General features: G+C 43.8%; 1 protein-coding gene across 2 annotated transcripts in view; it reads left to right on the forward strand.

Moving 5' to 3' along the window:
* The window catches only part of OSBP2 (oxysterol binding protein 2), a 211,347-nt gene that overhangs the window by 32,475 nt on the left and 162,639 nt on the right, over positions 1–16,233 (forward strand). For both annotated transcript variants that reach the window (XM_084819495.1, XM_084819496.1), the window contains exon 2: positions 10,740–10,948. In XM_084819495.1, the coding sequence (XP_084675621.1) occupies positions 10,740–10,948 (209 nt within the window). The remainder of the gene's footprint in view (positions 1–10,739; positions 10,949–16,233) is intronic.

Raw genomic sequence — 16,233 nt, forward strand, 5'->3', positions numbered from 1 at the left:
GTTGCAAAATAGCTTGTGGGATGCTTGAGATCAAATGGATTCTGCTATAGTTGCTAAATTGGGGTCCAATTCTCAAATGTTGCTTGGGCAATGTGAACCTTACAACAGTAACGTCATTTCCAGTGGTGGTAAAATGCTAGTAGACTCTGGATTTGCCTTGGCAAAACTACAGGAATGAATTGCACTGGCATTTGCCATCCCATAACAAAATTTCAGTATAGCAAACTCTGTTGGATATTGCCCATTTGTTATGGATATTATGTTTGATGTAGAATGTGTTTTAAAATATGAGCAGTTGTAAGTTTAATCTGGTAGAATAAGTATACCTGTAAGGTGGTGATGCCCCTTTCATAAATGCAGGATTATTGGTGCAGCGTGTTGTTCATGATCTTGAATGCTAAAAGAGCAGCCTTCTTTGTTTTTGCTATGGCAGACAGTCTTATGATACCTTTAAAAGACTAACCAACTTACTTTGCCATGAGTTTTATGGGAAAAACCCTGCTTTATTAGATGCTTGAAGTGGATGATGAAGACGTTGTATAAGGATATACATAATGTAGGGAGTTGGTGAATTTGAAAGTCTGTTTTGCAAGATGAGGTTAATAAGTGAAGATGTACTGATATCGGCAACACCGTGCATGAAACCATCAATTGTGATAAACAAGATCCTTTAGTTTTGGATGTAACATGTAAGATTGGTTGGGACAAATGAGAGGAATGTGTGTTCTTGAGTGAAAATAAATTGCTGGTGCTTTGCATTCATATTGCAGTTCATCTCTGACAAACCTTGAATGTACTTCGTTGTCAAAAACCCAGTTCATCTGTTTGGCCAGAGATGATGATATGCCATAAGAGGAGTGCATACACCATGGGAAATTATACCACCTCGGTCTCCGTCTTTAATGTACCATAGGGTGAAACTTGTCTTCCTCCTCAAATCTGATGGTCCGTCAGAGTAACCTATAAATGATAGACTGAGAATTTCAGGCTTTAATTTAGCTTGATGTTGTTTCAAATATCACTTTAATGTTTAAGTGGCCTTCCCCCCCAGCCCTCACCCCAGTCCCAGTGAGGTAAGGATTTCATCCACAGGGTCCAACATGCACAGTATAAAATGCGATCATGTGCTTAACAGAGAAGTGTGAAAGTTTTGAGTACTTTAACACTTGTTACAAAGAGCACGGATCAAACTGAACACCTGTTTTTCCATCACAGGGTGACTTAAGGGCAACCCATTTCTGGAATAAGGGCACATGTAAACTATTCTTGTGTGTGAATTTCCCATGCCCTTGGCAAACCTGATTGTTGAGCCTTCATGGTCTCATAGTGGTTGAGGAGTAGGATATGAGAAGTCCCCTAATCAGAAAGGGGTTTTTTGTTTTGTTTTGTTGTTTTTGGATCTCTGCTATAACTACCACAACATGTTCAAGGCCAGAGGGGAAAACAGTTGGGTGGAATTTAACCAGCAGCTCTGGTGCTGAATGTTCATTTGCAAAGGGCCCACAAATAGCTTTATGTGGGGCTGTGTGTGTGAAAATTAAAATCCTGCAACTTGTATAAGTTTGGCAAATTGACTAAGTTTTTTTTTTAAATTTAGATTTTAGATGCCATTGCCCACACAATTCCAAGCACATCCTTTGACTCATAAGGGCTAGCAACTTGCTTTAAAAACACACATACTTATTCTCAAATCAAATTTACACTATAATTTGTGTCTTTCTGTGCTCTGACAGAAACATCACATACAGGCCTGGTTCACACATAAAGCTAATCCGTGGTGTGGTTTGTTGAAATCTGGCTTGTTGCTGTGTCCAAACCCATCGTCGCAAGCAAATCATGCTTTGTTAACCAGCTACAAACCACAAATAGAAGCCATGATGGTTGTTGGCTTATGGTCTGGATTGTTTAAACCATGGCTTGTTATGTCTGAAGTCAGAACTGTGACTTTTCTCTGCTTATTTTCACTGCATTTCACCCTGAAACAGTGGTGTCCAGCAAGAGTTTGGCCTGAACACAAACAGTTCTGAAGGCTGGCAAAATGGCTGGGAGAGAAACAAACCAGAAAAAAGGGTAAACAAAGTGTGGTTTGTTTGCTTGTCTGCAAGGTACTTCGTGGCTAAAGCAAGAAACCTTGGTTAACATAAACTGTGCCTTAGCATTACGTACAAATGCAGCCACAGACAACCCAGGCAAGTCCTCCAGATTGTCTCTGACAATTCTCTTGGTCTTTTCCACCATGTGTAGCAATTGTATTTTTATAACTTGCAGGTCTTGCAACTTTAGTCTTTCTCACCTGAGATTGAAATAGCTGTGTATTTATATTTGCAGATTTAGCCTCTGTGTGACAGTGCTCTAAATGTAACTCAGTGCATTTTCTCCTACATCTTGCTTTTCCATTCCTCTAGCAGAATCATTGATTTCTATTCGACTTTGTCTTAAAGAACATATATTAAAATGTGTAAACTCAAAGCAGCACTGTGAAATAGGTTAACAAGTGGATTCAGAATAACTGTTTTGAAGCACCTTAAAGATTAACAGGTCTTATTATGTTATATGCCAGGGGTCCCCAATCTTGTTGGGTTGGTGAGCACATTTGGACTTGAGAGTATTGTGGGTACTCTCACAAAATGGCAGCCATGGGGGGGCTTGCCCATTTATATAGTGACTGCCATGGTGGCTATGACCATTCACAAAACTCATTTCCTAGAAGGCATACTGGTGAAACTTAAAGTAACCTGCTCAAGAACCTAAGGACAAGGCAGAGGTGGGATCCGAGCTCCAAAACACAAAACAACTCTTTTGAACCCAAGTAAAAATTGCCCTGGAGGACAGCACTACTCTTTGCAGGAGGCCAGTCTCCCAGTTTAAAAAAAAATTAATTTTGAAAAATCCTTAGAAATAATATAAAAGCCAGGAGGGACAGGGAGCCTGGCAGCCACCGAGAAATGTCAGGCACCATGTTGGAGACCCCAGGCATAGGTTGATGCCATAATAAATTTATTAGTCTCTGAGATGGTACAAGACTCGGTCTGTTGCAACAAAACAATAAATGACTACCCATCTGGAACTGAGGTTCATTACATGAGTCTAATTTTTCCTACCTTCAGGAAGTTCAGAAAGGCAGTGTCTTATGGAAAGTGTGGTGCAGTGTTTAGCAGACATTTTGCATGAATTCCTTCAAGTAAAAAAATCTTGCTCTGCTTACCAGGAGCTTGGGGCATCTTGACGAGTAAGGATGAACAAAAGAATACAGTGCGGAATTGCTTCTTATTTTGCTATCTGCCACAACACTCTAATGTGAATGTAAATGCCACATTGGCTAGGTTGTAACTTGATTCTCTTCTGTATTCTTTTTGAATTCACAGCATTCAAACAATGAATTAAATTGTTCATCTGTATTAAAATATACTTTAAAATACTAATGCATACTGAGTTTTAAAAGCACTGCTCTTAGCAGAATACTACAGCTCAGTAAATTCATAAAAGGTTCACCTTGGAACCACTTGCAGTAGAGCATTTAGTGTTGCAACACCCACCCTCAGGAACACTTGGCCAGTTCACATTAGACAGGCCCCCATGTTCTGACATCCTCTTAAAACTCATCTCTTCACACAGGCTTTCCCTGAAGTGTGACTCAGCCAGGTACAGTGCGTAGCACACAGTGGAATGTGCGGTTTTATTGCTGATTAATTTGTATTGTGTTGTTTTATTGTTATATTTATTGTTGTTTTGATGCCATTGTATTTTATGTTCACTGTTTTGATACCTCTGTGGAAAGCGGTATATAAATTTGAATAATAAAAAAAGCTGAGTTCCAAAATTGCACTCTGATCATGTTTGCTAGTTGTTCAGATTTCCAGGGTGACATTAGTTCAACCCCTCATTGAAGATACTTGAGTATGTAGGTGGGCCAGTAAAGCAGTCCTTTGTTGCGCCAATTCCCGGCCTGAAACTCATGCAGATATACTTGAATCTCTATGAGTGCTTGCAGTTTCCAAAGCTTTAAATGCCTAAGTGAGGGGAAAGATTGTGGGAGAACATTCACTTGCTCCCGAACAAGGACGGTTCCCAGTGGTTAGAGCAAGGGTGTGCAATTTGGTGCACTCCAGAGATTGGACTACAACTCCATTATCCCTAAGTATTGGCCATGCTAATGGGGGCTGATGGGAGTTGTAATCCAGAACATCTGGAGGGCATCAGGTTGCCTTCCCCAGGTTAGAGCTTTATGCTGATGATGTCAAAGTGCAGTGATAAAGAGTTCACATCATTTATTGTAACATTGGCTTTTCATGTTTCACGCTTCAGATGTAGTCTGTTAACTTGCGAGTGTTTCTGGTGTCATAGTTCAGTTAGTTCTCACTATGCCATCGCACCTTTTGGGTTGTATATATACAGTTGCAATCAAAATTATTCAACCCCCATTGCTAGTTTCAGGTTGATTGTCAAAATTTACAGACTTTCAGCTGTTTGCAATGAACAAATCAAACAAAAGCAATTGAAATAGCTCAACACAATGAATGCTTCAAGTGCTTTCCCCAATTTCAACTGAAAATGCAACTTCTAATGACTTCTCCAGTCTCAAAAGTATTCAACCCCCTGAATAGAATCCCTCACAACAGCACAAATATGCAAAACAGTTGTTGTCTCAAACACACCTGATGCAACTAATCAAGGGCTTCATTCGTTGCACCAGGTGTGCTTGAGCTGGAACACATGATATACCTGAACTGGCGAGGGGTTTGTTGAGTGTTGTTAGAGATATGACTTTGTCAAAAGAATGGTACAAAAAGTTACGAGAAGAGATCATCGCCCTTCACAAACAAGGAACAGGATACAAAAAGATAGCGAAGGCACTGAATGTTCCCAGAGACACGTTGGAAGCATAGTTTGCAGGTTCAAAGGTAAAGGAACAGTGCAAACACTACCTGGATGGGGCAGAAAAAGGAAGCCATCAACGGCTGCAACCAGATTTCTGAGAAGGCAGGCTGAGAAAAACCCTCAAGTGACTGCAAAAGACCTGCAGCAAGACATGGTGGCAACAGGCACTGAGGTTTCAGTGAGCACAGTAAGGCGCATACTAAATGCAGAAGGTTTCCATGCCAGAACTCCAAGACGTACACCACTACTGACCCAAAAGCACAAGAAATGTCGGCTCCAATATGCTCAAAATCATATAAATAAGCCACAGAAGTTTTGGGATTCTGTTCTGTAGAGCGTTGACACAAAACTTGAACTTTTTGGCCCGATGGATCAGCAGTATGTCTGGAGGAAGAAATGAAGCATATGCTGAAAAGAATACTCTGCCTACAGTCATCTGGTCCTTAGCAGGTCTTAAAATTAGGTAAATACAACCTCAGATGAACAACAACACATGACATATTACACCGTGTCATTATTTATTTTAGAGAAATAAAGCCAAAATGGAGAAGCCATGTGTGAAAAACGAAGTACACCGTATGATTCAATAGCTTGTAGAACCACCTTTAGCAGCAATAACTTGAAGTAATCATTTTCTGTATGACTTTATCAGTCTCTCTCATCATTGTAGAGGAATTTTGGCCCAGTCTTCTTTACAACATTGCTTCAGTTCATTGAGGTTTGCGGGCATTTGTTTATGCACAGCTTTCTTAAGGTCCTGCCACAGCATTTCAATCAGGCTGAGGTCTGGACTTTGACTGGGCCATTGCAACACCTTGATTCTTTTCTTTTCCAGCCATTCTGTTGTAGATTTGCTGGTGTGCTTGGGATCATTGTTCTGTTACTAGGGATGTACGAAAGTCACTTACCTGGTCTTGCAGCTTGCTTCGCGGTGGGGGGGAGGCGCTTCGCTGCTCCCCCCGAAGCTCAGGCTGTGGGGGGAGGCTTCCTGCCTCGCCCGGCCAAAATTCAGGCCGGGGGGGAGGCTTCCCGCCTCGCCTGGCCGAAATTCAGGCCGAGGAGAAGCGCCCCGTCTCCCCGGCCACGAACTTCAAAAGAAAAACAAAACAAAACACGCCCCTGTGATAGGCTACGTAACGATTAACGTAGCCTATCATGGCTAGATCTGCAAAGTCAGCCGTGATAGGCTACGTTAATCGTCACGTAGCCTATCACGGGTGACTTTGGAAAAAAAAAATAAAGCGCATACGCAAATGGTGGCCCCCATAGGGAGCCGCCATTCGCGTTCCTTATTTGGTCCCTGTAGTCTACGTAAAGATTTACGTAGACTGCGGTGAAAATAAGGGCAACGCTATTTGCGTTGCCCTTATTTTCACCGTAGTCTACGTAAATCTTTACGTAGACTACAGGGACCAAATAAGGAACGCGAATGGCGGCTCCCTATGGGGGCCGCCATTAGCTGTACATGCTTTTTTTTTTTTTAAGTCACCCATGATAGGCTACGTGACGATTAACGTAGCCTATCACGGCTGACTTTGCAAATCTAGCCGTGATAGGCTACGTTAACCGTTACGTAGCCTATCATGGGCGTTGTTTTTTTTTTTACTTTTCTTGTAATGGCGGCGGCGGCAGCCGGTCGAAAGACTGGCTGCCGCCCCTGCCCCTGACGAAGACCTGCCGAACCGCCGCCGGGACCCGCCGCCGGGAGGGACATTCGTGAAAGGTAAGTCACATCCCGGGGGGGGGGAGGGCGGAAAATTTCTCCCCGAACAACCTTTGGAGGACCGAATGCGTTGACACTCAGCCCCCCGAAGTTTCGGGGAGAAATTCTCCCCCATCCCTATCTGTTACATGACCCAGTTTCGGCCAAGTTTTAGCTGTCGAGACAGATGGCCTCGCATTTGACTCTAGAATACTTTGGTATACAGAGGAGGTCATGGTCGACTCAATGACTGCAAGGTGCCCAGATCCTGTGGCTGCAAAACAAGCCCAAATCATCACCCCTCCACCACCGTGCTTGACAGTTGGTATGAGGTGTTTGTGCTGATATGCTATGTTTGGTTTTCGCCAAATGTGGCGCTGTGCATTGTGGCCAAACATCTCCATTTTGGTCTCGTCTGTCCAAAGGACATTGTTCCAGAAGTCTTGTGATTTGTTCAGATGCAACTTTGCAAACCTAAACCGTGCTGCCATGTTCTTTTTAGAGAGAAGAGGCTTTCTCCTGGCAACCCTTGTTCAGTCTTTTTCTAATTGTGCTGTCATGAACTTCAACATTTAACATGCTAACTGAGGCCTGTAGAGTCTGAGATGTAACTCTTGGATGTTTTGCAGTTTCTCTGAGCATTGCACAGTCTGCCCTTGGGTGAATTTGCTGGGACTCCTGGGAAGATTGGCAACTGTCTTAAATGTTTTCCACTTGTGAATAATCTTCCTCACTGTAGAATGATGGACTTTAAATTGTTTGGAAATGGCCTTATAACCCTTTCCAGATTGATGGGCAGCAACAATTGCTTCTCTAAGATAATTGCTGATGTCTTTACTCTTTGGTATTGTGTTAACACACACCTGAATGCTTGAGACCAGCAAACTCCTGCGACTTCGGCTGTTATAGGGGTGGTCACACTTGCTGATGATCAGTTAATCAAGGGCATTTGATTAGCAGTACCTGGCTGCTACTTAACCTCTTCATACCTATGGAAGCAGTAAGGGTGTACTTAGTTTTTCACACTTGGCTTCTCCATTTTGGCTTTATTTCTGTAAAATAAATAATGACACGGTGTAATATGTCATGTGTTGTTCCTCATCTGAGGTTGTATTTACCTAATTTTAAGACCTGCTAAGGAACAGATGATTTTTTATTATGTCCTGATACGTAAAACCATAGAACTCAAAGAGGGTGTACTTTCTTTTTCACATGACTGTATATCTCCTTTTGAGCACCTTGATGCTTGTGATGGGTGTGCTAGCCACACAGGAATGTTGCGAGGAAGTCGTGATCTGGAAAAAATGTCAGATCCCTAGGTTGCCTAGTGCTCTTTAGTGTCCAGTGTTCAAATATTTTGAGTACCCCCTCAGTACAGTTTTTAAAGCCTGCATTTGCCTTTTTAGTGGAGTTGGACAGAAGGAAATTAGGATATACTTACCCTGTTGATGTAAGTGCAGCAGAGCACCTGGCATCTCTCCAAGCTATTAATCATCCCATGTGATGGCTGTGGAGGCAGAAATATGAGTTCTGTGACACAGCATCTCCAAAGTCCTTGAGGCATCATGTGATGTGGCTTGATCAGAAACAAGTAATAGCACTCTGCGTAGATTGTGGGGGAGTCTCACAGAGGCAGTGTTTGGGCTCAAGGCCACATCTGATGGGGTGTGTGTTTGAGAGGGAGAGAGAGGGAGACCATATCAGAAGAGAATAAATTTTACTAGGAGCAATGGCTGGGAATGGCTCCTTTCTAGTTGTGTTTCTTAGGTTGGCATTTGATCTATCAAACATTGGTCAGATATCGTCAAATAGCTGAGTGTCTTAACACATTGATTTATTAGAACTATAACAAATGGTGCTAATTACAAAAAGTACTCAGTTCTAGGAGACTTCAGAAGCCAGTCCATCCCAGATGTTTTACAGTGTGTTATACCAGGACACATGGAGGCCCCTCCACTGGAAGGCAAATGCAGTGGACTCTGTCGTAATCCCAGCTTCTGGGCACGTATGACTTCTGCTGCCCTTGACAGCTTGTGGCTGGGGTTCACACAATACACTAATCCACCCAGTGTGCATTGTTGTTGAACCGTGGGTTATCGTGTTGTCTGAATGCAGCGCTTTTTCCACAGGGTGGGTTATTGTATTGTTGGAACGCAGTGCTTTGCTCATTAACCACGCGGTATGGCTTGTTAAACACTGAACAACCCAGCAAGAAGCCACAGGTTCTCAAAGTGGCTTGTTTGAGAAAAATAAACCACGCTGCATGGTTAACAAGCCACCCCGTGGAAAATGCGCTGCATTCAAACAACACGATAACCCACCCTGTGGAAAATGCACTGTGTTCAGACAACATGCTAACCCATGATGGATTAGCGTGTTGTGTGAACCCAGCCTGTGTGCGCCACATTTTTCTTCCCAATCTTTCTCGCCCCTGCCCCCAATTAATTCACAAGGCTTAAAGAGGGGGCAGAATCTCTCTTGATGATGGCACGTTGGGAGCATATGTCAACCCAGGTTGGGGAGCTGGGCTCACATGGGTAGTGAGGATAAACTATGTGAAGTTAGTAAAGGGGTCCATGTGTCGAAAAATGTTACAGAAATGATGCAGAAGAGCAGCTGTAGAAATAAAGTTGCAGATTGTTCCACTGTCAGCTAGTACAATCACCCCATGTAGATGGGGAAATGCACTGCTGATTAAGATAAGGGCAGACTATGGGAGTGTCTCCACGAGTGATTTACCACAAGGTTGCTGCGTTTGTGGGTTTTTTGGGACACATGACGTGATGGCCATCTCGTAGCCACCCTGGAGTTTTGCGCTCAAAAGCTGGTTCTTCTGAGTCTACTTTTAGTCTGATTGTTTTCCTTAATTCGGCTTGTCTGCGCTTCTGTTGTGTACACCACCCTCCACATTTACTCTGGCATTATTTCCCTGCCCAGGGGTGTGTCTTTCACCTGGCTGTGGCCTCACTAACCCGGTCAAGGGGTGTTTCCCCAATGTTTTCCCCACCTGTGTTTCCCCGATGTTTCTGCCATTTCACAGCTGGCCGTCTGAGTTCTGAGGTGCCTCATGGCATTTATTTCACCTCGCCTGCCACTAAACTCTGGTGGCCAGCCCTGCAAAGTGTAGGTGTGCTCCGAGCAACCGCTAACATTTCTTTAAAAAAGTAAAGCATTAAAGCGAAATAGCAGTTTTGTCAGCAGTACCTACACCCCCTATCTCACTATTGCACATTTGCCAGCAATTCCTATACCCCCTGTCTCACTATCTCAGTATCCTGCAATTGTGCAACTGTGGTCAATGAGGCCTGATCCCTAAATATCGATGCCGCATTTCTTTATTGTTTGCTTTGTTGCTGTGAGGAAGTAATGCGAAGCTTCACTCCTTCGCATTACGGGAGCTTCAGGGGAAGGAGAAGGGGGGTTAGAGCCTGGATGGGGGGTGGGGGAGGAACCTCTTGTTGGTTGAGCGGCCCCTGCCATGATGACGTTCACGCCAATCCCCCCACCCCACCCGGAAATATGTTCCTGTGAAGCGACTTAGAATAGTGTGGTGCGCTTGTTTGTGGAGCCCTGCATGGGATTGAAAAATTTGGGTAAGCCACCATTCGCGTCTCGTTTTGTCGTGGAGACACCTCCTGGACAAGGGCTCAATTTCTCCTCCTTAAATGCCTGCTCTTCATGAGGGTGACCCCTTTTGTGCTCTCTCAAAGCTCTCGGTTCAGATAGTTGCAAATCATTTTTATGTTGTATCATGCATCAACTATATTATCTTCTGGGCAGCCTCATAGAGATGGGAAGTCTGATCACATCCTCAAACCTGTGGAAGAGCAAAATACAATGTGTATCTAACCTTGGTGTAAACACTATAGAAGTATTCTCGTTGATAGCAAGGTGGAGACTAGACAGACAAAATAAGTGTTGGGTTTAATTCCTTTCTTACTTTGACAGGGAAAGAACATTTGTAGTCTTCAGCATCTTCTTTCTGAATCCCCATGGTTTATTTCAATTCCACAGTGAAGGTGATGTTAGCATTCTGTGGCTCAACTGCAGTCATGTTTCCTAGGTGGAAGGGAGTTTCCCCCATGCAATTCTGTCAGGAGTGCATTTTTTGCTAGCATTGACCACTTGAGCCCTTACACTCCTTTCCTTGCTTTTGCAGGACTCAAGCTGAAATGGCTCACACCTGTCGGGGAACCATCAACCTGTCAACGGCTCACATTGATACGGAGGACTCCTGTAATATTGTCCTTTCTAATGGGGGAAGGACTTACCACCTAAAGGCTGCCTCAGAAGTGGAGCGGCAGCGGTGGGTCACTGCACTGGAGCTGGCTAAGGCCAAAGCCATTCGTATGAGGAACAGCCAGTCAGGTAGAGTTGATGCTTGGTCCATACGCATCGAAAAGATCTCTGAAAACATTTGTAGGCTTATGTTCTCCTGTAAAAGCCACCCAAATGGCAGAAGAATGTGCTGGAGAAGGGGATTCCACTGCTTAGCAGTGTGCTCTGAAGAAGGAGCCACATGGAAATACTAAATTAATTAAAATCAGTAATCTTTTGTCATAGACATTTAAAAAAATCCTTGGGAGTGAGGATTCTAAAGTTAGTGTGGGTGCTGAACTTGCATGAGTTAGTTATGCACACTAATAAAGTTCTCCAGCCAGACGGATGGGACCTGCCTGCCTGCCTGCCTGTCTTAAGTGTTTGGATACGTCAGCATGAATCAATGCAGCAAGCAGTTTTTCACACGGTGGTGAGCTTGGACCCAAAGGTGATCAGAAGCAGCGCTGAGGCATTTAAAAGCTAGAATGCCGCTGGGCCCTTGTATCTTGACAAACCTGTAATCTACATGCTTTCATTGAATGAAATCTCTAGTTATTATTCCCTTTGACACAAGTACACAATCTCAGAGTGGCATAAAGGTCTTGTCCTGGTGTGAGTGGCAGGGATGCTAGTGTTACATTTGACCGAGGTGGAATGAAGGAGTCTTTCCAGACTTGCAAATTTACTTGGAGTATTGGTTTTCTTTGACACACACTTCAACTTGGTGACCATTGCAGACCTTAACAAACTTCAAGTGTGTGGAATAAAGCTATCTTGGGCAGTAAACGTCTTTCTGTTAGGATGCAAGCAATTAGTGCAGGTCTGCGCAGCTTATGTCCTGCCAAACATTGCCTACTAGCCATCTGTGGTGGCCCACCAGGGGGCTTGATAAATCATCTGTTAATACTGTTGGCCTGGAACTACAAAAATAGGGACATTACCTTGCATCTGACAAACTACAGTATGTGAGCTGCAGTTGGCTTGATGAGCCACAGATTGTGCATGCCTGTGTGGTAAGGAGAAGTTGCATGTTGCAGTATCGAATAGAGCAGGGGTCCCCAACCTTTTTGGATCAGTGGGGACATTTGGAACTTTGGAAGTGTTGTGGGTGCTCTCACTAAATAGCTACCGATGGGGGCAGGGGGCTTGCCTATTCATGAAATCGCTGCCAAGGTGGGTGTGGCCGGTCATAAAAATTTTCCATAAAACAAGCCAGTGAGACTAAACAAAATAACTTGCCCAAGTACAAGGCAAAGGTGAGGTCTGAGCTCCAAAACTCGAAACCACTCCTATGAACCCAAATAAAGAAGGTGTTGGAAGGCAGCTTTTCGCTTTGCAGCATGCCAGCCTCCCAGTTAAAAAAAAACACACACCCATTTTTGATTATTTCTTTAATGAATAAAATAAAAATCAGGTGGGGCAGGTAACCAGGTGGACACCAAGAAAAGTTTCTGTGGGCATATTGGTGCCCACGGCCACCATGCTGGAAACTCCAGAGATAGAGACTGTGCCTTATCCACTCCTGTGGTTTCTTTCTCTTGTTCTCTTATTCATGACTGGAAGTCTTTGGTGCACCCAGCATGTTTCATCCTTTGGTATCGATTAGATTTGTTGCTAATTTGTGACACTGCTGCAATGTTGTGACTACTGCAGTATTGGGGTTACATGTATGCATGGAGTTCTACCTAATGAAATGGAAAACAAATAATTTGCATTAATACATTTTCATAAAATCTGCCAAATGCCACAAGTGCATGATAATAATGATAAGCTGCATGTAATTACAAACGATTACATTGTATCTTTGGGGACAATGCGATGGGCAGACTGCTAAATAAAGCTTGGAAGAGCATCCAAGTTTCTTCTGCAGTCTGGATGGAGTTGAGCAAGTGGCGGAAAAGTACAGGTTTTCATTTTAAAGTTAGTATAAAGCATTTTATATATTCCACCAGACAAAATACTTTGAAACTTTGTGGTCTTCCTCAGTTAACAAACTTTTTCTCGGATCACCTTCTGGACTTTCTGAACTTGAAAAGAAATCCTATTACTATGTCAAAGCACACTGCTAAGCACTGAATCCCTCAATCCTAATTTTTCAGCACATTCTTCTACCGCTCTGGGGAGCTTTTGCAGGAAAACACTTTTACTGAAGTGGTTTCAGAAGGTAAAATGTCTCTGTGGCAGGTTTATGTATAGAATAATTGTAAAATGATTTTAAAATAGTTTTTCCATTTTGACCTGAAAGTAGTACTTCTGGTAGTGGGAAATAATATCAGAAAACTTACTTGGAATGAAGAAAACAGTTATCCTGAACAACACACTTGATTGATGAAAGGAAAGTGGTATTATGTACTGGGATTGCTATCCTCACAGAGGAGAGAGAAAACGTCAAGGTTACGAGATACATCAGGACCATTTTAAAGGCTTTCATTTTTTGTTTAATTTTTGAAAGTGCACCCGCCTTGAAAATGGTCCTGATGTATCTCGTAACCTTGAAGTTTTATCTCTCCTCTGTGAGGATAGCAATCCCAGCACATAATACCACTTTCCTTTCATCAATCAAGTGTGTTGTTCAGGACCCGCAAGTATGAAAATATTAACATTAAAAGTGGGTCAACAGAATGGGGTGATTTACTTTTATACGTCCTTCCCTTTCAATTTTAGGACTGGAAGTTAATTTTTGGCTTGGCTCCCAAAACTGAAGGTGGTTCTTTAACGTCTTAAAATTTGTGGAAGTTTTTTCTGCCACCCTTCCTGATCTTTTTTGCCATCTACCTGTTCTGATGTAATTACCCTCCCACTTTTCTGGATCTCTTTCCTCCAAAGATTATTCTGTCTGACCAATGTTTAAATCAGTTTCCTACCCAGCTGTCTTCTCCCTCTTCTCTTCTTTCACCCCCACGAATGCTTACAGATTCCTTTTGAATGCAACACTATTCCTACTTTACAGAAGCAGGAGAGATGACCTCTTGCCTCAAGGCTATTCCCAAGCTCTCTAATTGAATCCACTCTTCTTGAATCCAAATTGAACACTCAGTCAACCTGAGCAGACTGGTTTGTTGGTAAAACAAAGTCAGTAACTTTGCCATTTATTAGGTGCTCATTGGTGATTCAGACAGCCCTAGTTTCATACCGCTTTAAAGGAGAGCGATGTCATAACATAGATTATAGGGATTTAGAATCTTCTTTAGAGACCATCAAACCATGTTTTGCTTACATCTAGCACTAAAAATAAGTAAGCAGTTCACCCCAGGATTTTATTTAGCTCTCTGTGTCTTGTGATTAATTCCTGCTGATTTTCATGGAATAAGTGTAGCATTCTCTGTATTAAACCCTGAGACAGCATCTCCTCTCACAGAAGCTGTGGGAAGGGGGGCTGCCCATGAATGAGGTATGTTGCCCTTTTATGGAGGCTGCTGGAACTTTTTAATTGATCATGCCATAGAACCCCTCCTGTTACGCTGCTTCTTTTCACCAGGCTGCCTGATTGTGTTGTCTGCTTGGGCTTAATGGGTGTGAACATTATGCAACAAAAGCTGCCTGCTTGGTGGGAGGGTCACTTGAGGTTGCCACTTGCTTGCTTTTCTAGCTGCTTTGAATGAAAACTGAGATGTACCTTCCTCTCCTATCAGCATAAGGGATGCCCCTCAACTCCACCTAGTTCTAGAGCTTTCCCCTTAACCGGAAGTTATTGGGATATGAGTAGGGGTCCTGGCACAAAGAACAAGGGGCTAGACTCAAATTGATGCACAGCTGAGCTCAGAGATGCTTGCTTAAAATTTGATAATATTGGATTGCAACCCATTCACCTCCAGGTCAGAGATGGTGCAGCAATAGCAGAGCTGTCTGAGCTTCATAGGAGTTGGATTCCTGTTTTATGGATATATATGCAGTACTGCAGATGGGTGCTGTTCGGATCCCTATGCAAGACTCTTGTTATGCTCTCTGCTAGATGCTAAACCCTACCTATTTTCTATCCCTGCTGAGAGATGGATGGCAACAGTGTTCAGCATTTTACACACACAGGAAGGGAGGACAGAAGAGAGGATGTGTACAAGGGATGTGTACTAGAACTCCCTAACAACAATCTATCAAATGCATTGAGTTACATGGAGTCAACTAGCCCTGTGGAGGCCAAAAGCTGTCAGGGTGGGCACTAAGCCCATAGAATCCCAGAGTAGTTTTGATTCTGAGGAAGAGTAGCCGCTCCTGGGAGAGGAGCGTGCTCATCATTCCCAGGGCCAACAGCTGGCAGGGATTCCTCCCACCGGCATTCCTAGCATAGATAGCAGTCCCGGGAGTGAGAGAGCACGGGAAGCAGACTTGCTGGACGCACGACGCCGACGCAGGGAGCAGCGCCAAATGGAGGGCGCGGAAAGGAGGCATAGTGCCCGGTTGGCGCGCAAACAACGGTTGCGCCCAGAGGATCCAAGGGAAAAGGGGAGGGACTCTCCCTAGCCCATAAGTTCAGGGTCTGCCAGTGATTCTCCTTCAGACGGGGACCAACTGTTCCAACTTAGGGCATAGGTACTCTGCTGCTCATGTCTAGTTGCTAACAGTAGAGTTAAGTTGTAAAAGAAGAATAAAGCTTTGAAAAGAATCCCCTTGTCTGTGTCTGGACTTGGCTACTGGATTAGACTGAGAGAGGCCTCCAAGGAGCCCTTGACAAAAGCACTGAACAACAGCCTGAAGGTGTTTTTCAGTTCAGGCCAGTTCCACTCACTGCATCATCACCAGGCTTCCTGATATGAGATGGGTTTGTGTATTACCACTAGACCGGGGCGCCAAACCAATTTGAGCTGAGGGGTCAAATTGCTCCTACAGGCCGGATCATGCATTGCTTTGCCTCTGCCTATTTTGCCTTTCCCCATGCTGAGAGAGGTACAGATATCAGTGTTTCTCTCAGCATGGAAAAAAGGACTTGGCTGTGCTAGAAGGAACATCTGCTGTCCTCAAGGACTCAGCTGGCACTTGGAAGAGTGGCCACTCCTCCCAGTGCCATCCACTTGCCATCCATATCCCTACTGTTATCTCTGACCTGAGATTGGAGGTAACAGGAAGGATTTTCCCAGGAGGCATTCCTCTAGGGGGTGGGCCTTGGAGGCCAAGCCCTGCCCTGAAGGAACCCCAAGGAGGCTGCACAGGCCAGAGGTTCTGCAGCCTTGCCCTAGGCAATGGTGGCTTTTCCCAGTGCAGTTGTAGTAACGCATGGCGGTGCTATCACTTGTGCAAAAGTCTGGGTTGTTTTCCAGTGCCCATGTAGCACCACTCTCTTTGTTAATTTAAGTATATTCAGGATCACAATGAATAAAGTATCCAGGTTTTAAACTTGG

The sequence above is a fragment of the Heloderma suspectum genome, chromosome 13, assembly GCF_057233095.1.
Source record: "Heloderma suspectum isolate Gila_16-S chromosome 13, 16-S_ref, whole genome shotgun sequence".
Lineage (NCBI taxonomy): Eukaryota > Metazoa > Chordata > Lepidosauria > Squamata > Helodermatidae > Heloderma > Heloderma suspectum.